The 24,204-nt window shown below is 34.1% G+C and overlaps 1 protein-coding gene across 4 annotated transcripts in view; it reads left to right on the top strand.

Moving 5' to 3' along the window:
- The window catches only part of AKT3 (AKT serine/threonine kinase 3), a 379,096-nt gene that overhangs the window by 119,841 nt on the left and 235,051 nt on the right, over positions 1-24,204 (top strand). For 3 of the 4 annotated variants that reach the window (XM_081216479.1, XM_081216480.1, XM_081216482.1), the window contains exon 2: positions 23,554-23,679. In XM_081216479.1, the coding sequence (XP_081072605.1) occupies positions 23,554-23,679 (126 nt within the window). Of the gene's footprint in view, positions 1-23,553; positions 23,680-24,204 lie in introns of those variants that run through there. The other variant, XM_081216481.1, reaches the window with a different exon arrangement.

Raw genomic sequence — 24,204 nt, 5'->3', positions numbered from 1 at the left:
GACTTAATACTTTTTATATTGAGATATGATTTTGAGTGTTTCGTGTGTGTTAACGGAAAAAAATTTACGCTCCTTAGTGGCAGAGACTGGTTTCATCCCTTTATTTCTTTTTAAATCTTTTTATTGTGGTAAAATGTACATAAAATTTACCACTTTAACCATTTTTAGTTGTACATTTGCTTTCATTTCTTATGTGTCCCTTGTAATGTAAGGTAGTTCAGAATTTATTGAGAATGTATACTAGATGTTCAATATAGCAGAGATTGGCTGCTTGTTCACTAAACTCATTTGAATACCCCTCTCACCCCAGCCCTACATATCCAGACTCTATTCCCCAGTTGTCTTGATACTAGGTGTAGCCATAAGTCTAAGTTCTGATCCCTGAAATATGAGCAGCATTAAGTTTTGTGACTTCTAGGCATGGCTTAAAAATGTCTCCTGTATTCAGTCCTCTTTCTCTTGTCTCTTCTAATGGCAATCATGAAGCCAAGGAGATGGTTGAGCCTCTAGAAGGAAGGAGTCTGGGTCCTTGAATCACTGCCTGGAGGAGAGCCACCCACAGATCAGGAGTATTTGTTTGACTTTACTTGAGCCCTAAATAAAATTTTGGTTGTGTTAAGCCAGTAAGATCCCATGGTTTATCTCTTTAAGCAGCTCACGAATACACTGAACACTTGTTATAGTGAATAATTTAGTTTACTCAAAATTTAATTCTGTTTGTTAGGAATTGGAAGTGGAAGTCAAGAAAACAAAGTGGAACTGTCGGTGAGAAATTGAGTTTGGCTCCAGTTGGAGGAGGAGTCAATGTGAAACTAACTCAAAAGATGAGAGATGAATAAAGGATAGTGAGAAAAATTTAGAATGATGTGTTAGGGAACTGATAAGAAAAACAGAGAGAGAGCAGGGAGTTAACGGTATAAGCACATTAGGAGAGCAGTCCTGGGAGCTGGAGGAGTAGGGGGCATTGTTAAATAAGAAAATCAAATCTCAGAGTTGGATAGGATTTTAAACACTATTGGTTTTCAAAATAGGAATTTTGCCTCATTCCATATGCAGTTTACAAATGTGTTTTTTGCTTATTGCAGGTTTGTTTAATGACTATCTTGTTAAAACGTGATATTCAGAAAAAAGTGTCATTATTAAATGAGCAGAGTTGCAAACCTACATGTGTGTGCTGCAATTTAGATTCACTACTCGGATTATTTCCGAAATGAGTCATTCTCTTAGGTACATGAAAAGAATTGAATTATGACTTATGTTTTATGCCTATATAAAATACAGTATATCATACTTTTACAATGCCTAAATATAGGTGAAATTTGTCTTGTGTTTTAGACGTAAAATACTGCATAGTATGTTTAAATAGGAGAACATTTATGAATTCATTTTACTAACATTTACATTTACTCTTCATATTTTAAGTTGATGCCATTTAACCTTTTTGTGCCTCAGACCTGGATTTTATCACCCAATAAAAAAAGCAGATTGGTTAAATATTGTGGCTTAGATAGCTTTTTAAGAAAAGCTTTAAAAATGAAGAGTTAATAATACATGTAAGTTAAAAATATACAACACGACTGATCTGATGTTTCCAGTTTTCATCTCCTGTGTAAATTATAACGAAGAGAATATGTGCAGTCACTGGCTGATGAATACTAATGTCCCAAGTCTTGTGTATGGTGGCAGTGGCTGTAAGATGTGACAGTTTTCTTACCCACTGTTTACAGCAGCTCAGCTGAGGATTAAATTACCTTTTATCCAAGTGGTAGGATACTACCTGACCTGCACTTTGGGCATTGTTGAGGTAGCAGTGGCAACCTTTGATTGAAGGGAAAGGTCCTTTCTCTTCCTGGGCATAGCATCCAGTATGAAAAGAATATAGCTCTCTTCTTTCAAGCTACACTTAGTCCCGTGCACGTTGAAGATCATGACATGTTGTAAATTCAGTGTCCTGGTTTCATTATCATGCATTTTAAAACAGAAATGCTATTAAAGGTGATTTGAGTTTCCAAGATTTCTTACAAGTATAATGTGGAATGTATGCTATATAATCTATAAGTTAGCTAGAACTGCACTGGGCTTAAAGTCAGAAGAACTGGTCCATGGGTGTGTCTCTTAACAGCTCTCAGTCTTGGTTTCCTAATCTGTAAAATCATAATATCCTACAATCTTAGTGTTAAAAGTGACCTAAGGAGCAATTTGGCACAAACTTTCACTCCAATTTCTTTTACAATATCTTTGGTATATGGCCATCCAATGATAGGAAGCTCAAGATCCCATTCTCTTCTCCCACTGAGTACTTATAGTTTTCAAACTCTTGAGCAAAACATCTCTCCATTCTTTGTGTGCCATCTACAGGAGCAGAAACTGCTGATGGGAATATTAATACCTGACCTGTCTGTTTCACAAGTCAAGGAGAGGATCACACGAAATAATGGGAGTGAAAGCGAAGTGAAGTATTATGAAAATATCAAATCTTATGATTAATACTGGATAGTGATTTTTCAACTAATGACTTGTGTAGGAATTAACTACCATTTATAGTAGTGAAATTATTTCTGCGATAAACTAAGTTTTCAATCCCTGACAAGTTAAATAACCTTTGGAACACTGTCTGTCAGATGGAGTCTGTCAGTGCCCTAGTATTTTTGATGATACCTAGTCTCCACAAATTAAAAATCTTGACCCACAATTTAAAAACTACTGGACAAGACTTTTGGGGAGACATTTAGATTCTCAGTGTACAATAGTAGCTACCTAAAGACTATAATATAAACTGAACTTGTAGTCATATGGAAGTCGCATATACTTTTGCCACAGGATTAGTGTTATTCTTGAATATATTGTGTAAAAACTACTTGCATAAAAAGAGGACTGTGTTTCGTGTACTAAAAGTGGATGACAGACTCAAGTGAGTTCTGCCTGGATGCCTTAATAGTTCTATCTAGTAGTCATACGAAATGTAAAGCAGTTTTGGGTGAGTTATTGTTTTTTACCATGTTCATTGACTTATTCTTGAAAGCTTTTAATTAGTAATTTTCCAGTTGCTGAAACTAATCCAGTAAACTAGAAATATGTTTCTTGAAACACACACACATGCACACAGCTAGCATGGCTAAGTGTACTAGAGACGCCAAGGATTTATTGCTCTCTCGGTAGGTAGCCCTTTCTAAGGGAAAATGTTCTACCTTCACTCCCTATTATTTGGGATAGATAATTCTGCCCCAGTCAAGCTGATGAGTGGACATCTGACCCAAGAGCTTCTTCAAGGAGTTGGAGAGGTGAAAGACTGAAGTAGCTAAGAGATGGAGAGGTGAAACCATAACATTGTGTTGGGGTTAGAATTGGTATTAATTTATGAGGGAACCAAACCTCTAAGCAAGGTGAAGACTTAGTGGGTAGAGAGAATGTGAAAATATAGCAGACATATTGAGAGAGATGCAGTGGAGTGGTAGGGGGAATGGGAGAGAGGGAAAGAAGAGAGACCGGAGACAGAAAGAGACCAGAACATCCACAGTCCCTGAACAAGACAAAGGGAAGTGATGTTTGTCATTTTCCAGATCTAATTCGCCCAAGTTCTACCTATACAGCTCTTTTCCTTGGATGAGATTTTTGTATTCTTACAATAAATAACCCTTTGCTTGTATTAGCTTTAGTGGGTTTTTGTTCCTTGCAACTGAAAGAGCCCTAAAAGAGCACTAAGGGTAGAGACAAAATATCAAGGGTAATCTTTGGCTGAGGCCTGCTTCTGACTACTATTCTAGAAATAACCTCTTTTTCTTCCATTCTTTTCTACATAATCATAATAAAATGTTAAGTAATCGTTGCTTAACTTCTAGGCCCTCTTGATTTGAAATTCTGTGAATTCATTCTTATTGCTTGATTTGCTTTTATTATAGAAATGAGAAGTTTGTTGTAAACTGATGCATTGCTTTTATTTCTGCTGAAGAAGTCTGTACACGTGTTATCCTTCTTGAATCTTTTAAGTCTTGGAGCAGGTTTGCCATCATTGTTAGGACATCAGCAGACCAATCATTGTTTTCTTAGTGGTGTGTCACAGACTTTGACCAAATATATGCAGGTATTTAAGAGTATGCTATACAATATAAATTGTATTTGGTACCTATTTTGAGGACTTCAGTTATTCACATTTAATAAGAAAACATCAGCTTTTTACTTCTGTGGCATATATGAGCTCTTAAAAAGATATATTGTAGGTAAACCGAAATGAGAATGTTATTGGACATACTAGTATCATTTGGTTCTGTAATTCTAATCTATAAACATTTTCTTAACAGTTTAGTTCAGACTGAATTTTGTTCTCCCCATTGCCATCCCGCCTTAGGTAAAGTCTTCAGAATTGTGATTATACAAAGAAAGCATTCATCTTAAACTATTCTTTGTACTCTTGACAAATGCTTCTTATTAAAAGAGACTTTTAAAATCATCTTAATTTATCCCCTTGGACAATTAGATTTTTTTGCATTATCATTACATAATGCAAAATGGTTTCAGATAGTTTAGAAGTTGTTGGTAGATTAGCTAAGAAAAACTGATGATGAAATGCTGTAGCAGTTTCTCTTAAGTCAAGCCAATCTTTAATATTTGGAAATGTTTAGTAAACTAGAAAGCAGAATACAAAAATGAAATATTTTAATTTTAGGGTAAATTGGTCCTGTGGCTCAGTACTAGTAGCATGAGGGAAAGCCACTATACCAGTAGTGGGTGATAAGGTTTTTATTTTCTAAGTTTATATCTTCCAAGGTAGAGATTTATTGTAGGAAATTATTGTTGCAACTTGTTGGATGGGCTGATCCTTCTGAATGTAATTATGCCTGCTTTCCTTGGTGGGATCACAGTCCTCTAGGATGGTATTGGGATCTTATTACCATTGATACAAACATAGGGTACTGTTAATTGAAGACACAGATTACCTCAGGCTTGAAGAGGGACTCTTGAGTTCTATGTTGAACTAAAAATTCCTTAAAATATTTTACTTTTTCGTGTCCCCAAAGTACTGATCAGAACAGTACTTGTGGATACATGTAAATTGTGAAAATTCAGACCTATGATTTTATTTCACTTCACTGGAAATTTCAGTGATTCATATGAGTTCTAGTTGAGTAGTTCAGTGTTTAAAATGTAGTTCATAGAAGATAAACACTTTACATTTTTATCTAAAGAGACACACAACTGGCATCAAAATGAATTTACTCCTGATTAGAGAAAGACAAATCTTACAATTTTTTTCTACACATTTTTGTCAGAAAAATGTCACTTATACTGGATTTGTAAAAGCAATGCCCTAATGTTACTGAAGACTTTTTTAAAATAGTGAGTTTTTATAGATTTTGAAGTAGACAGACAAAAAAATAAGTCAATTTATGTAAAAAATTTTTTTTAGAAATATGAAAACTTTTGGATATTATATCCTCCCTGTGCCTATCATGGCGCTTGGCACATGGTAGTTAAACTATTTAATAACTGACAGATTTTCTTGAAGAAAATTTTAGGACACATACAAGGAAATTTAAGTCTAGGTTTACTGATACACATGGAGAAGAGTCACGTCTCCATCAGTGAAATATAGACTTGAACCACATGATCTCAATGAAAGATCACTTGGTGATTTGGTATCTTGAAATGTGTCAGTAGAAATCTTTCCAACAGCCATAGCTTATTCTTTTGGAATTTTCAAAATATACTGTACCTTAACAGCAACACTCCAATGAACCTGTATTCATTCTTTTTTACTGAGTTAAAGAAAAAACATTTTACAAAGTGGACACATTGTTTAATTTTGTTTTGCATTTAGTAGATTGGAGTGCAAGGCCAATAAATTAAACCCAGGCAGTTCTGTTGCTAATTACATACAACTTCTCTTGAGTATCAGATATTCAAATCCATTTTATGAATATGGTAGAGAGAATAACAACTGTAAAACAAAGCAGTGTGCATGTAAGTGACTGTTAGCGTGCATTTCAGAAAGGATAAATGCTCACCATATGGTACAATTACTGTGTCCAAGTTTTCAAATTAGCTTCTCTCATCCTCCTTATTACTGTCTTTAAAAAGAGAGGAAAAAACCCAACATGATTTATCTACTCTGCAGCAGAACTCTTGACGCAAAACAGCAGCCCAGTTCTGTCCAGTTTTTTTTTTTCCTTTAGCATAATAGAGGCTGTCGGACTTTTTTATACTAATTACTGTGTGAGCCTCAGATGAACCCCCTTCAATTCACAGGGCTTTGTTAAGGGAGGAGCTGTCAATGTGTCTGCCCGTTTGCAGCTGTGCTGTGGCTTTAGCTTGCTTAACATTATGCTGCTTTTTAGACTTGACAGAAGGGATTTTTTTTTTTTTTTTTTTTTGTATTAAGGCAAAGCAGCCTTGTAGCGAAATGGTTTAAGCAGCTGCATTGTAGGGAAGCACAAAGAAGTTATTATTGTGTCTGTTTAGGGGGGGTAGAATGGAGGGGGAGATATTCGGCTGCTGTTGATGCCGATTGTTGACTTGCCATCTGCCAGATAGGGAGAAGAAAAAAATGACAGCTCCAGCAGGGTGTTCAAGAGGTTGTTTGGAGAGACGCATAAACATGTGCAGATGTCGAACTGAATAATGGCTAGAACTTGAGACGGTTTATGATGCTGCTGATGTTTGTGCATATACAGAATGAATGTATGTGTGGATTTGGTTAACCAAGGCTACATACTAATTATCATTGTTTTCCTGCATGCCCCTTCCCCTTAGCTTGTTAATTAGTTTAGGAGTTTAGTACTTCCTCTTCCTTCTCTTATTCACATCTAGTTGTAGAAAACAACTTCTCTTAAAATGGCAATAAAACCTTTCTTATTTCTCCATATAGATGATAGCTAATCTATTTGGTTGGTATTAGGTCTGAACTTCTAACTGATAACAGGAGATTTTGATTAGGAAATAAGTCAGGTGAAACACCATGCTCTTAATGCATACATATATTAACAGTTTAACACTAGTCACCATGTAAACTATTATTTGAAACTGAATTGATTTTATGGCCTACCACTAGGGGTGAGATGGAGTACCAAATTCACTTTGCTCAGTAATTCCATCATACTTTGAACTTAGATGTTACTAGTTGTGAAACCAAGTTATATGGGAACCTGGCCTTATTGGGTACCACTCTTTTTCTCTTGGTTGTCTTTGATTCTATAAATGACAGTTACACATTTTCATTATGGAGTAATGAATTGGTTGTATATTTCCTTCTGATCCGCTCCTGTTATTAGGTATTAGAGATTTGCTATATCTGTAATGTTTTTAAATGCTGTGATAACACTTAACTTCAGGGTGCAGTGTATATGTTTATTTAATGTCTTTTTTTTTATTACTTTGACCTTAAATAATTGAGAAGGAATAGTGATGTTGGGTAAAATTTCTCAAAGGTATTTATGTTGTAGAACACCTCAAATTTTTGTAAACATCAAAACCAATCACAATATGAGTGAGAAAATGAAAAGAGAAGCTCTGACTTTTTTGTTCTGTTTTTTCCTATTTGGATTTCTATTACCAAAAAAAAAAAAATGTGGGGAATTAAAGAGTTTTTATTTTGACTTTTGGTAAACTCATGCTTTCCTAAAACATTTAGGGTTTTGTTGCCTAATTATTAAACAAAAAACCTTAAATGTGGTTGAAAGGCAAACATACTGACAGAGCTTTGTGTCCAGAGTAATGTCTTTCTGAAAGGACTAAAGGGAGATTATCTGTTATTTCTACTCTTCATAAAGAAATAGAGGTCAGGTCTATTTAGAAAAACTTTCTTACTGTCGATTTTTCCACAAGTGACTCTAATCTGTATTTGCTGAAAAGGCACAGAGAACCATCAGCTACATTGGACCTTTCCTTTGCCTTGTATATTTAGTTTTTTCTTTTATTTGGAAGGCCACACATATGTCCATATTTTTGTATGTAGAATTATGTACATATGTTTATAGTTTCGTAGTCAGTCCTGATATCCCTCTGCCAAGCTTGGGAGGAAACAACATGCCATTTTTCAGGTAGAGGTGTTAAACTGAGAAGAGGTGGTTTGACAGCGGCCAGGATGTTAGTGAGAGGTTGAGCAAAAGCAAGCTTGTATAAAAGCAGGCTTGCAGTTCTGTGCTTGGTTCATCATATCATGTTACTTCAGAACCATTTGTAAAATCTTAGTGCAGGCAAATATACTTACTAAGGTGATTGAAATATTCAAGGCAGAGTGTCTTTGAAGTTACCTCCACCAGATTTAAATGTCAATTAACTTAGACGAGCGACTTTATGAAAGTCCCTTTAATCTGTTTGTGTTTTTTAACACAATCTTTAATCTTCATGTGTTGGAAGAAGGAAACAATCACTGATATTCAAGGATCTTGTAAGAACTAAATGAGATAATAGTATATTTGGAATGCCTGGAACATGTGCAATGGTAGCTGTTACTAATATTTTATTTTTGTTGGGTATGATGTGTAAGTCGAAAGGCCTGTAACTATTGTAATTGGAGTGCTTATATAATGCTCTGTTGCAAAGTGAGCATACAAAGTTCTAGAGGCCATCTAAGATATATAAGGTGGTTTTCTTAGAACCTTATATTTATTTAGTGATTTATATGATTATTTCATAAATCTGAAGGGAAATCAGTTATTTCAAGGGAATATCAAGAAAATTGTTGAAAGTAACTTTTTTCCGGGTGTGAGATCAGTGTTTATTCAGTAATGATTATTTTATATTGTATCCTGTAAAATCATTTTTCTACTTAAAAAATTTAGCACGGGATTGCTGAAAATTGTATGCATTCCCTTAATTCAATATTAATCTCATTATTTTGTAGCCATATTTTTCTCTGCTATGGCCAATACTTAAGCTGTATTTGGGTTATAATTATTTTTAAAATAAGGTGTTGGAACACATTACAGTTAATAAATGTAATAATTGTAGTGAGCAAACAACACTAAAAAGAATGTTTTATCTCCTCCGGGCATTTTAAAGCATTATTTGATTGTTCTGGGACTTCATTTTGCAGACAAAGAAACTGATCAAGCCCATATAGTGGTGAAAGTCCTGGGATAAGCAGAAGTGTTTTTTTAGAGGAATGAAGAGGAAATGGCTTTGACCTGAGGGAATCAATATATTCAGTATAGGATGGCTAGTTACCACTCAGATGTTGGTGGTTCTTTAAGGTTTTTCTTTTAAAATTGTTGTTTCTGTCAGGCATTCTCTCTTTACTAAATACTACTCAATTTTGGATGAAGGGCAAGGGATGTTGCACCTGGGAAAGCTGCCTGATCCAGTTTCTAAGGGTGGTTAATAGGACTGGGTATAGTCACCAAGAACTTCTATTTTAGTTTTGAAGAATAAATTGGTTATATTAAAAAAAATAAACTTCAGTTTGAGCAATGCTAGCTTCATACTAGTATATTTTAATGTTTAATAGCACATGGGTAGTGGATGCCAGCATTCAGATACAGATAGTTAAGTGTTGTACTCTTATATTTTTTAAAAAATTGTATGTTTACCAAAACCAACTTCTAATACCAAAGAAGTGGAAATATCCCATAGCCTATGAAACGTATCACAGATTAGGATGAAACTGTTTCACAGTGAGGACATTTCACATATGAGTGAAACTGTACTTGGTGATTTTCAGGATAATTCAAAATAACTTTAGGAATTTCTAGCTTTAATGTTATATAGATGTATTTGAATTGTGCCTCAGAAAAATACTGCATGAATAGTAATTTTTAAAAATATTGGCCAGTATGTTGAAAGAATAGTTCACTGTCTGACATTCTTTAAGGCATCTTGCTAAATGTTTTGGCTTAAAATTTTTAATGTGTTTAGTTTCAAGAAAATCTGATTAAAGATGTTGGTAAACTTGATAACACTTTTTAGAACAGAAGGTGATTAAGATACAAAGGCAGAAAGGCATAAACCATGAAGTTCATGTGTTTTTTTGGCTAGGCGAGTCACTTATTTGCTTTTAGACTGGAACACAGCATCAAAGTTCATAATTTTATACTTTTAAGTGAAAGCACATAGAACAGCAGCTGTTGTTTCCTGGCATCTTTCTGAAGAGATATTTAAACTTAAGTATATATATTTGTTATAGAAAATAATTTTATGAAATGACCTTCTTTTCTGTCTTTGCATTTGCATTATTTTCAACTGACTCTTTTAAGATAGCTCTTTGTACTTTCTGTTTTAGTAAAATAGGACTTGGAATTTAGTTTAAAAATTTTTTTGACCTTAGAAAACTCCATGGTATAGTATAATTTAAAAAGAATAAAACTGTTTAATTCCAGGAGTACATATTTTTAAAATCTAGTTTACCCAAAGTTATGCCAGGTAATGGCATAGTTCCTAAGTGGAGAAATATACCCAAAATTGTAGAAGCAAGGACTTTTCTTAAAAGTAAATACAAATTTTAAATAAAAGCATCTTTCTACTAAGTGGAAACCATATTTCAGGAGATCTTACTGTCCAAAAGAAAATTTTATTTACCTGCTTCTGATAATTTTTATCTCCTTTCAACAGGTCATTCACTATAAGACAGCTCTTCGTTTTCGAGGCTGTGTTTATTTAGGGGGTGGCCGGGGGAGGGGTGGTGGTGATGTGCAGTTTGGACTTGGATAGTCACTAATTAAGTTACACCTAAAACTCTGACATGAAGGTTAGCACTTTTCACATTCTTAAATTAAAAGTCTGTCAGGCCACTGGTCTATACAGGGTGAGTTATCCAGTGTTTTGTACATCCTAAAAAGATCTTTGACAAGTGAATACCAGAAAATGTTTTTCCTACTTTGTGTGAAATAGGTACAGTCTGAGGAAAAGGAATAAAACACCCAATGCACATTGCATTAGATTCTAGAAAGTAAATTGATAATCCTTACGCTATGTAAAGATTTTTATAGTTTCAGGATCAGCATGAAAATTAAGTGGATGCTTTGATCCTTCACTGCCAGTTTGTCATTCATATTATACTTTATTAATAAATGAGTGGTTCATAACAAACGAGCCTATTGGCTGTTAGCTGCTTATAAGAAGAAACTAGAACCCCTATTTAGTTTGGGGCTGAATGTTAATCTCTGTGAAGTACTTTATCTTTACTGAAGGATTTGTATGTTCTGATGTCCTGCAATTTTTAAAAAGCAAATTATTCTACAGAGGCCATTATAATAGAAACTTAATATTTAAACAGCACAGAATCATTTATATAATTTTGCATTTTATTATATTTTGAATAACTTTCATGATATTGAGTCTTCAAGTCATTTTCCTTCATGATGCCTTGGTTTTAAGAAAATCTTTCCTCTCAAGCTTACTGGAAACATTTGAAAACGAGTGTTATTTGCTTGTAGAAGTATGGATAATGACAAGAAAAGAAATCAGTGAGCAAATATACAGGTTGTTTTATTAAAATTTATTTTTATTAGAATGGTAGGTAAAGACTGTTTTCTGTAATTTGTCTATGTGTTAGGTAATACTGCCCTCAGAGGGCCAAGGTAAGTAAATTCATTTTTAACATTGAGAAGCAGCTTTCTTGCTGTTTATCTGATCTTTAAACTGGCTCTGGGGAGGAGAAATGGACTTCTTTGAATCATTGAATAGCGTTTGATTTATGGTTGCATCGCTTTGATTTGTTCTGTTCTTTAAATGTGTTAGCTGTATCTGTGTACCTCACTTTGATGACAGCCTCTAAGCATGTTCAGTTCTTTTCTAAGAAAATTATAACAGACGACTGGCCACATATTGCCAAATTAGATTGGTTTACAAAGAGGATAAGAAAATTACCTAGAAAAGTTAAGATGATTTTACTGGGTATGTGGGTGTGTTTTACTTTTTGTCTCTTTGATAGCAAATATTCTGGTATTCAAAATTATTTGAACCATGCTTTTGAATGTATGGCAGCATTCATTGAAATGGAAGCATTATATTCCCTTCAGTTTTATAAACTTAAGCATAATCACATCTTTCAAATACAATAAATCCAGAATAATGTACTTCAGTGGATATATAATTGTTATATGTAAATATAAATATACTAAAAGTTGAAATACACTATTATTCCATTTATAAAAGCCTAACATTAATGTGTGGTTTAACATGTCTCTGAATTCAGAGTATTTAAGATTAAATGATAATTAACTTGTGTAATAAAGAAGTAAAGTGGGAAAGGCCTGATGTGAAAATAATGAGTTGCATGCTTTTACCTTTTGCTTTTTGTATGTAGTAACTTTCTTATGAGATAATTTGAAACAAACATTGAGATGTTTAGTAGTAAATCCAATGGAGTGCTTGCTTTTTTTTTTCCTCCTGGAGTTACTTGATACTGAATTAAGGAGTATTTCTGTGACAGCATTACCAGTTTTTAGTGAACGATTTAAATTGGTCGAGCATAAATGACATGTAATTCATTATTATCAGTAATAATGGGGGATAAAAATAGGATATAAGCAAAGTGAATAACAAAAATTGAAACTTTATCCACTAAAAAACAGCACATACTTTGCTCAACTAATGTGGAACAGTGATAGTCTGTATAAATGAAATTAACGAATTACATTTGAAAGTTTTTTTGGTTTTTGTTGTTGGTTTTTTGTCTGTTTGTTTTGTTTTGTTCTTGGGGGGGGCAGTTGGTAGCCTGTTCAGGGAACAAACCCTACGTTTGAAATTTTAAAAAATTACATAAGTTTCAGGTGTATAGCATTATAATTCAATATCTGTATATACTACAGAGTGATCACCATCATCACCATACGGTTGATCCCCTCTACCTATTTTGCCCACGCCCCAAGCCTCCTTCCCCTCTGACAACCGCCAATCTGCTCTCTGTATCTACGAGTTTGTTTTTGTTTGTTCATTTGTTTTTTGATATTCCACATATGAGTGAAACCATATGGTATTTGTCTTTCTCTGTCTGACTTTAGCCTAATACCTTCAAAGTCTATCCATGTTGCTAATGGCAGGATTTCATTCTTTATTTATGGCTGAGTAGTATTCCATTATATATATTGTATAAATTGTGTATATATACACCACATCTTCTTTATCCATTCATCCATTGATGGATACTTAGGTTGTTCCCATATCTCGGCTATTGTAAATAATGTTGCTGAACATAGGGGTACAGATATCTTTGTGAATTAGTGTTTTCATGTTCTTTGGATAAAGCTACCCCAGAAGTTGGGTAGCTGGGTCATATGGTAGTTCTATTCTTAATTTTTGGAGGAAACTCTATACTGTTTTCCATAGTGGCTGCACCAGTTTACAATCCCACCAGCAGCATCCTGGGGTTCCCTTTTCTCCACACCTTCTCCAGCATTTGTTATTTCTTGTAACAAATCACGTTTTATTTTATTTTATTTTATTAATTAATTTATTTTTACATTTTATTTTAAATACTCGATTTACTTTTGTGCAGTTTAATACGTTGTACATATTAGGCACTCACTAAGTCTTTTTTGATTAGCTGTACTTTTAAGAGGTTTTATTTATTTAACAAATGCTTGTATAATACTTACTATGAGCCAGATGTTCTATGTGCTTTACAAGTACTAATTTATTTCTTTTTCACTACTGTTGTCCCCACTTTCCAAAAGAGGAAGCTGAGGCACAGATTAAACAGCATGCCCAAAGGCACACAGCTAGTGAGTGGCAGAGTTGGCATTTGAACTCTGGACTTCACATAATGTGTACTCTGATTTTTATTCAGATCTCAACTTTGTCCTTTACTTGTTACCAGTGTCTCAGAGCCTCAGCATCACTATCTGTGTAACGTGAGGATGTCCTAGCACCAGTCTGTCCATGCCTATGTGAAGAGGTCTCTTGTGCGTAATTCCTGAGCACAGTCTTGGCTCAGTACATTCAAGTGCCCTTGCCTGCCTTGCTTTCACCACTTACATACTGTGATACAAATCTCAGTAAGTCTTAGTAAGTATATCGCCTATGGAAAACAAAGGAGGGAGGAGAGAAGTTACGGAAGGCCATGGATTCATCCTCAGAATAATAGAGTTTGTCATTTGATGCAGTGTGATTTTTGGGTCCCATGCTATTGGAAAGCTATTATAGGAGACACTCCATTGGTGAGAGTCCAAGATAAAACCTGATTCTATTTTGTTGAGTTTTGTTCTATAAGGCAGTGATTTTAATATAGGGTTGGGAAGGTTGAATCACCTGAGGGTTTTTTCAAATGTCACAGGCCTCCTCCTGATGAGCAAACATACAACTTTCTCTGCCAACTCCCTGTCCCTGCCATAGTGAGACACTATTATTGTATATATTGTTGTATATTTTACCCATCAGGAGTTACAATAGAAAAATGGATTGAGCTTTGTAGGGTTGTGTTATAGTGGGGTTTCTATTTGAAAGAGCTTTTCTGACATGAGTGTAGTCCCTGTTTTTCATAGTGGTAGGTTTATTCATCCATTCAGTTACTAAAAAATGCCAGCCTTCTCTGTGGTAGGTGCTGGTGGTACATGTAAGTAGGTTTGCAAATGGACTCAGCCTTTCCATGTTTGATACTCATTAAGACTGTTTACTGCAGTGTAAGATATTACATTGATTTTAATATTTGGAGAATATGATGTGGTGAAATGCAAAATATTTACAGTAAGGAAGTTGTAAAAATTTCTATTAAAGTCTTTTTAAATTGGTCCATTTCTTTGAAATAGTTTAAAATTCTGTTGGCCCTAACTACTCTGTTAAAATACTGCAGGAATGACTGTATGCTTAATGCAGTGTGTGGAGCTGGAGACTTTTTCCTCATAATGCAGGAAGCAGATTAAAAAGAAAGCTTTGCTTTTGCAATCTACAAGGGCGTAAATGTAAGCAAAATAATAATTTAGTTCACATTTAACCCAGCAGGAAGCTGAGTACAGATTGAGTAATTCTCCACAACATATCTACTGCTAAGTAAACTAATCTCACGGTTTATTCTTCATTAAATTGCCAAGATGCTGTTTTTCTGTTGGCTAGTTTGTATGTGTGCTTTGTTCTCTCTCTCTCTCCATTTTCCTTGCTTTTCTCTCACATTAAAACTTAATACTATAACTCTATTAAGATATTCTTATGCTTAAAAGAATAATTAGTAAGTATCACATTTTTGGCTTACAGTATACTGTTTCCTAAAAACAAAGGGAACCAGGATTTGATTAACTAATTTACAGAATACCATGAAACAAGTACCAGAATGTTTAAAGGTAGATGGTAATTGTGCAATTTTCTGGATAACAAAAGAAAATTATAAAGTAGACTAAGTACTGGCAGACCCGGCATTCTGAGATCTTAGAGAAGCTGGCATTCCAACATCTTGTGGTATTCAGTGCATAGGTACTTTTCTCATGATTGCTTCAAGCTTCAAAGCAAAACATGGATCCCAGGCTTCTTTAGGAAGTAGATATGAAAACTATATTTAATATAAAAATGACAAGTTCATGCATTATGCAGTGGAAGCAAAATTTCTTGACTATAATATACTTTTCAAAATAATCATGAAAGAGCATATGTGGTAAAGCAGAGGAATGTGGGTACATCTGGAAAGCATTTAAGGCATCTTGGAAGCATGATGCGAAATCACCAAAATTGTAAACACCTTCCATCTGTCCAGTTGCAGTGGTAACATTGACTAGTACAAGAGCAGACAAATCTCTCAGTGACCTTATGTGATAGTCATACAACCTGGGTGAAATCATCATAAAGATCTGAATGTTTTGCAATATGACCTCATGAATCAATACTATACAGAAAATCATGAGAGGAAAAGACAGGCCTGGGCAGTATCTTGAAATGTGAAAGGCAAAAGTGTGTTATATGTTATGCTGGATGGAAATAGTATCATAAACTATATAACCGTGCTTCTCTGCTTGCATTGTCATGAGGCTTCAGAGAGGAAGGGGTGCAGGGCCTCATCTTGAATTAACACAGCAGCAAACCTGGATTAACAAAGTTCATTTGTGAAACGTTGAAGGACCATATGCTGATACTGCTCCCAGTCTCTTCCCCCACAGAAATGCATCAAACAGCAAATATTATTGAACACCTTTTTCACAAGGCACTTAGGTTGCTATTTGGAAATGCCAAGGCATAGGAGATATTGCCATCCCTTGGTATGACCTCCTGGAGCATGAAAAATGATTAAAGAAGTGGAAGAAGTTTTTGTTTTAAATTTTAATTGCTCAGTCATCTGCTTTTCTCTAGCTCTATTTTCACTGCTGCCTACTGTACTTAAAAGCTCCATGAGGGCAGGTACTATGCCTGTATCATTCACTGTTGCATTCTCAGTGCTTTTTTTAGTGCCTTTTTTTAGTAAGTATTTTGACACTCACTAAATATTTTTGAATGAGTGAATCTATTAGAAGCCCATTTCCCCCAATTTTAAATAAAAATGTTTAAAGAACCTTATTCATTGGTGTGTGATGCTCATTGAGCAGTACCTTAAAATGACTGAGCTGGGCAAGAGTCATTAATGCTTTTGGCATGTTTTGCAGACGTCACCTAATTTTCAGAGACTGTCAGCACACATCCAGAGCTGGTTAATGGCTGTTTGTTTAAGAGATTGCATAGAAGACACCATAGAATTTAACAATTTTAATTTGCCCAAGGGCAAAGAAAGAACATCCTTGAAAAGGACTTAAAGAGAGGGGAATGATAACCTAAAAGTTTAGGTTTGCAGGAGCTGGGAAAGAGTCAACATATATTTAGTAAGCACCTACAATGTTCAAAAGCACTTTCATTTATTAAAATTTCAGATTGTCCCTATGCAGTTGAAAAATTGTTATTATGCTAGCTCATTGCAATGTAGATAATATAAAAAATTTCTTTAAGATTATTTTCAAGACATCTATAAAACAGTATGATGATAATTTCAGTGAATAGAATAGAAACTCATTTCTTCTATTCCCTCAGAGATAGAAATAGGGCTTTTACTCAGAACTAATTGGAATATGATACTTGGATCTGCTATATAAAAATGTAACAGGCAATTTCAAGAATTGCGAATATTTTGTTATGTTTATCATTATACATTTCTTCAGTAACTATATTTAGTTATAAGATATTTACAATATAGCACACTATTATGAATTATATATTCAGTATTCATTTATTTATAGTGCTAATATTTATTTATGAAAATCCACTAGTAGAAAAAAGATTCTGCTATGTTTTCTTTGAGGAAGTTCACATGTGTAAATTTGGTTGGCATCTGTCAACAAGCAGCAGAATATTTACAGTATTGTGAACCATAAAATTAAGTAGATTTTATACTGAAATTAACATTAGGGCTTTTTTTGTCTTAAGGAAAAATTGACCCATGAAGACTTACTTAAGACTAATGGTTTCTTAAAGTCATAAATTTATTTTTATTGAAAACTGTCATTTTTTTATTTAAAGCACTTCTTTGGAAATTCTTAAAATACTTCTATTTTCATGGTATTGTACCCTGTGTATGTCATTTAATAAAAATAATTCAGAGAGATCTAAGACTTGTGCTTTTTTCTTTGGAAGACTAGTTACCTCTGTGATACCCTACCCCTATCTTTAAAAAAAAAGTAAGAGGTATTAAATCAGTGTTGTGTTTTGATATTGGATAACCTGCTTTATTTCTTTAGCTAGGCTTTGTTTTATATACCTGAAACTAGTTAAAGAGACTTTTTTTCTGCTGATGGAGTAAACTTATTACTGACTGCTGCCTATTGCCTCATTTATGTAAATACTCCTGAATAAGTGCTGTATTGAGTAGTAGAATATTTAACGTGAGGTGAATTGTAAATATTACCATAAATGATAATGGCTTCATTTAATAATAACAATAATAATCTAACACTTGTTATATGCCAGGTAATGTTCTAAGTCCTTTTTATGTCTTTCCAAACCCTTCAGGTAGGTACTGTTATGATTCTCATTTTTCAGGTGAAGAAACTAAGGTGTAGAGAGGTTAATTTCCTGCAGCTGATAAATGGAAGAGTCAGAATTCAAACTCAAGCTATTACCCCTCAAAGATGACAAAGACAAATAATATTACATCTTAAAAATTTGGATTGTGGGACTTCCCTGGTGGTCCAGTGGTTAAGACTCTGCACTTCCAACGCAGGGGACACGGGTTCGATCCCTGGTCGAGGAACTAAGATCCCACGTGCCGCATGGTGCAGCCAAGAAAAAAACTTGGACTGTGATTAAACAAGAAAATAGAACATAAAAAACTCAATGTTTTCAGGAAAGCTAAGTTTCAGCTTTATGACGAATCAAAACAATAATGCCTGTTTCCTGACATGCATGTGAGAATGCCTTCAGCCTCTTCCTTAGCGAGTGATTAGCTTTTGAAGCCTCTGTTATAGCAAGTATGAGTGGCCATTGGTAATTTTAAAAGCTATATCACCTGTATCTATAACAGAAACCATAATTTCAGTTTGCTTTAAGAAATTACAAGAAGTAAATTATTAAGTAAGGTAAGAAAGCTGGCAAAAGTCCAGAATCTGAAGTCCTCATAACTAAGTAAAACTGTGAACTCCAGTAAACAGCTTCTTCCAACCCCACATTTCATAAATAGGATTCCCTGCTATTTATAGAAGTGATGTGGATTTTTCCCTCTGTATGCATAAGGTATTAACTATGAGTCTCTATACCACTCATGCCAAGAACTTAATCAGTAGGGTTTTGTTTGTTTGTTTTCTGTAAACAAGCCTTTGGTTATAGTGTTGAGACGCTGCATTAGTTTTCTAGGGCTGCTGTAACAAATTACAGAAAATCGGGTGGCTTAAAACAACAGACATTTATTCTTTCACAGTTCTGGAGGCCAGAAATTAGAATCAAGGTATCAGCAGGTGTAAGCAGCAGGTGTAAGTTAGAATCCAGGTGTAAGGCTCCCTGTGGAGACTTCAGAGGAGAATCCTTGCCTCTTACGGCTTCTGGTGTCTTCAGAAAGTTCTTTGCTTGTGGTGCATCATTCCAATATCTGTCTCCATGGTCACATTGCCTCTTCCTTTTTTCTATGTGTCAAATCTTCTTCTGCTTCACTTTTATAGATATTTGTAATTGGATTTAGGGCTCACCCAAATAATCCAGGATAAGCTTCTCTTTTGAGAAGCTACTCTTCTCAAAATCCTTTTGCCATGTAAGGTGTTATTCTCAGTTTCCAGGGATTAGGGTGTATACATACATTTTGGGTTCACCATTCAGTCTACTACAGAAGCCAAAATATCAGAAACTTTGTTAGAAATTATGTGTTATGATGTTCATAATAGTATAGTTCAAAATATATAAAGCCTCCAGCCAAGGAGTATGAAAGAATTGGAAGCACGCATTAAGGTAGATAGAAAGTTGTGATGGAAATCTTGTCCAGGTGTAACTGTGGTGCTTGCTGACAGTGCATACAAAGTTGGAATGTATATTGATGGGTATCCATAGAACAGTCTCTTCAGAGGACTTGGTACCCCATAAATGCTGCTGCTTTATTTAACAAGACTTTCTCCCCATTATAACCAGGCTGTCTCTTAAATTAGTTGAAATCTATGGGCTATAAATATAAAAATATGATGCAACTTGGTTTTAATGCAGCAGGTATAAACTTAGGTGTAAATGCTATGCTTAAAAAATAAAATGTGGTTGACTTTTAGCAGTCTATCTAAAAGGATTTGTGGCAGAGAGGGTAACTTTATTCTAGGCACTTAGCCCCTGTAAAAGCCAGGACTTTTTGGCCATATTTTTAGAGCAGCCTGAGAAGATGTGCCTTATTTGAACTCTCACTGCCTCAGCTGAGTGAATTAAGAAAGTGTTCCATGAACAGCTGGACAAGATCCGGTTTTCTTGGGAACCCCAAGGCTGCAGGAACAATTCTATTTTGCCATCAGTTTACACAGTGTCTTGCCAAGGTGTTGTGAAAAGCTATAACTTTTTTTATTCTTTTAAGCTAGGAATATTATTCTTCTTCTGTACTGGGTCTGGAAGGTGGCAATAAGCTCACTTTTTTCTTTTATTAATACCTTATGAGTTTGTGTCCTCGTAAGGCCCATTTCTTTGATCCTCGGTTCCACTTTTGGAACTAGAAAATGAATATTTAATTAGGCCAACACATCATGCTATTATATGAGCTTTAGTTAAGAATGTTTATAGGAACCTATAAAAAAGGATCCACTTTCAGGGATACTCAGAACCCTTATGCAAATTTTAGGGGGTACCTGAAATCTTGTGTAATACTGGAATATAAGCTTTATGAGTTAGAGACCATTTTTTGGGGGGGGGTCTGCAACTGTGTTCCTAGCACCTAGAATAAATTAGTAAATACATGAATGCACTCCAAGCACTTTCTCAGAAAGTCCATTCATACTATATAGATGAAAAATGACAAGAAAATAAAAATTACCTTCATGAGTCTTCATTGAAAGTTTGAGATCCACTATTAGCTTAGCGTGACAGTACAGTTGTTGATTAACTGAATCAATTCAAAATTAGTAATAAAATTTTGTGAGAAATACTTATTTTTATCTAATAAAGAAGGGAAATTTTGACTTTCCAGCTTTTCTTCTGGGTAAATGACTATCTCACAGTCTGCGTATAATGTATTACCTGTCAGGGATACATAATAAATTTATTTTTAAGAACTTTTTGGTAACCAGCAGTCCTGCTATAAACCACATAAAATACTTTAAATTTCTTAAGATTTGTTTAATAAAAAGATAAATTTTTGTGGTGATTTTTGTCTTTCATCTGTGCATGTAAATACTTAATGGCTGACAGGAAATTATTTGTAGAAATGAAAACTTTTATTTCTTTTAATTATGCACTTTTTAAATAAGTGTATTTAGTACTCTTAAAATATAAGAAGAAATGATGTATAAGAAGAAATGGTGTTACCGACTTTTTCTTCTTTAAAATTTTCAAAATGAATTTGTTTCATTTTATCCTTGGTATAATTATTAAACCATTATTATTTAGCTTATCAGACTTATAGCACTTTGTACCTGTATAAATTTGTTATCGTTTTAAAATAGCATTTGAACTCTAAATATTATATTACTAATTAGATAACATTTTATATTTTATATAGGAATACTTAAATATGAATGGAAAAATAAAACAATAAGTACAATCAAGAAAGGAACAGTTTCATTTTTTAATGGGGACTGTGGATTTAGCATTCTGGTTTTATAAATTTGGCCTGTGTTTATTCACATTAGGGCCATATTTTTAAGTAAATTAAACTGAGGAGGGGTGTCAGGTTTTCCTTTTCTTTCCCTTAAGTTCCTTTTGTGTGCTTATATACTTGTGTGGAAGATATTCATATACATATTTTTTCATTTAGTAAGTTATTATTGAGCATTGATAAAGTGGCAGGCACTAGGTTGGGCAGTTGGAGTGTATCACTTTAAGGAAAAAGAACTGACAATGTTTACTTCCGATGGTTAAAACTGAGTTTTAAAGCAAAGAGTAGAATTTTGGAGAACATATTTGCCATCATGAGCTTCACAGCTTCCTACTGCTTACTTTGATTTGTAGTGATAATGAATGTGATCGTATAATGAATTGTGTCAATATTTGGAAGACCAGTATAACTTGGTGGACTAGTATTTTCTAAACGAACAGTGAGTGATGTTACAAAATCATGCAGAGTGTAAAAGATTCATTCAGTGTGAAATACAGACCAGTGGACTTAACATAGCAGAGTACAGAAAGTTCATTGATAACGGTTTCAAATTCCACATTGCAGTTAACCTTTTAGAAAATGACTGTTTGTCAAATGCTGGTGTAGTATCAAAGAAAGACATCCATAACTATCTGAATACTCTGCCCTTTTCCAGCTACACATCTGTTTGAGCCAGATTTTTTTTTTCTATATTTCAATCAAAACAACATACCGTAACAGGTTAAAGCAGGTATGAGACTGGCTGTCTTCTGTTAAGACAAAGATTAAAGAGACTTGCAAAGATGTAAAGCAGTTCTGCCCTTCACACTAACTTTTTTGTTTTAGAAAATAAAACTTTTCATAAAAATATTAATGTTGCATGTAATGCGTTTATTGTTACTATTAAAGGAAGTAATAAATTTTCTTTTCAGTTTCTAATACAGTAAACATTATAGATCAAATCTATATACACAAAAATTTGTTGGGTGTATTTAAATATTAAAAGTATTTAAGAGTGTAAAGAGATCTGGGATAAGAATTTGGAGAATTGCTGATTCAGAGGAATGATTCCACACCTGAAATACATGTTTGGGGTGAGATTATGGAAGAGCTCACATTTTATACTAAGAAACTGACACTTTACAGTAAACAGTAAGGAGTCAGAATATTTTTGAGCACAAAATGATATAATGAAAGCAGTACATACAGACATTAGAATTATCTGGAGGTGATAGATGTATAAGATGGAAGGAGGGGGATGAGTAGAATGGGAGAGCAGTCACAGTGCATTAGCAGAAGGGCAGATGTAAGGTGTTAGGGCAGTTTGGGTTGGCTAAACGAGAGAGAGAGAGAGAGAGAGAGAGAGAGAGAGAGAGAGAGAGAGAGAGACTTGTGAAGGCAGTATTGACCTACCTACTGATAGGATAAGGAGAGGGAACAATCAATTGTTAGGTTTGAGCTTCGATAACTGGTGTCAAGAGAAACGGATTTGTAGGGAAAGCTGAACTGCTTTCAAATTTTTGTAGTGCTGTGATTAAGCACTTGAGATTGAAAAGCCAGGTGGAAACATCCAGTAGAAAACTGAAAATTGAGACCAGGGAGCCTTCCAGCTCTGAGAGTATCATGGAACACCTCTGTTGCTTAAAATTTAAAAGAAGTATGAAGTAAGCAAATGGCGATCCAGTTGTTAAAAATTTATATTTTGGTGGCTAGGTGATAGCTTATATCAAAATCTGATAAAATATACATTTATTGACTATTATGTGCTTGGCACTACCATGTGTTCTTAGTTATTACATTTGTGTGTATGAGTGTGTGTATGGTTTTTAAGCTCTATTAACCCATGTTCTTTCATTTCCTTGACTTGTTTACAGCATTTGTACAGTTTTTTTCTCATGCATAACAATGAAATGTTGTTTAAACAAGTTACGACCAAGATTTAACAATGAAAACAGAATTTTTCCCTTTCTTTTAAAAAAATGACACAATTAGTTTTGGTACATGGAAGAGAAACATCTATTTCATGTCCCTCTTATGATAAGTGTTTTTTCATTGAAATTCCTTGATACTGTGTGTATGATTTATTTTCCAAGGCTTTTTAAAACGGCTGAAAATATGCTCTAACAACCATCTGATATGAAAAACTGAACAAAATGTGTACTCAGTTGAATGATTCTCTGAAGAAATAATGGTGCAAATGAATTATCAAAGTGTGAAATCATTAAAAACAAAACATGTTTGGGTTTTTATTGAATCTTAATTGCAGGCTTATGTATTTTCTTTTGTAAACTAAGTTAAAAGAAAATTGCCTATCTAAATTTTTGGAGGCCAGTGTTGTAGGACATATATTGTACCATAATTTATTTTTCACATAAAAGCTGCTGTTCCTTTTTTCCTCCAGCATTAACATGCATGCTTTCCTCATGTAGGAGAATATATAAAAAACTGGAGGCCAAGATATTTCCTTTTGAAGACAGATGGCTCATTCATAGGATATAAAGAGAAACCCCAAGATGTGGATTTACCTTATCCCCTCAACAACTTTTCAGTAGCAAGTAAGTTAATTATAACTGTTGATTCACCTTGTATTTATTTATTTGTATGGCCTTATGTGTCACATATCATGGGATATATGAAAAGCCTATGAAAAAGTTTAGGTTTGTATTTAATAGCAGAGAAATTTTCAGCTTGGATAGAATTTCAGTTCCTTAGCATAGGGATTATCGATAATATGTGGTCTTATATAATGCAAAATAGTTTAATATTTTTTATAGTTAGAACTTTGTGATAAAAACAATTCCTCAAATACATATCTCAAGTTTTTCTCTATAAAGTGTAAACAAAGACCTTTGAACTTGGTTGCTGGACTGAACTTGGTTGTAAGATGTTGCAGTACTTAGTGCATCTCTAATCAAAGTTTCCTATCATAATTTTAGCTCTTTTGATTGATTGTATGATAAGAAAGAAGTGATTTACATTAGACATTATTTTCTGGGGAGATTTTATGTTTGTAGTAAATTTTTCTTCCTTACAAATATCTAACAAAAGTGTAATTTAAACTTATTTAGAAATTGTATATT

Source organism: Mesoplodon bidens, assembly GCF_964165515.1.
Source record: "Mesoplodon bidens genome assembly, chromosome: 2".
In the NCBI taxonomy this organism is placed as follows: Eukaryota; Metazoa; Chordata; class Mammalia; order Artiodactyla; family Ziphiidae; genus Mesoplodon; species Mesoplodon bidens.
Note: the sequence above shows the minus strand (reverse complement) of the source record. Positions and strands in the feature narration are given on the sequence as shown.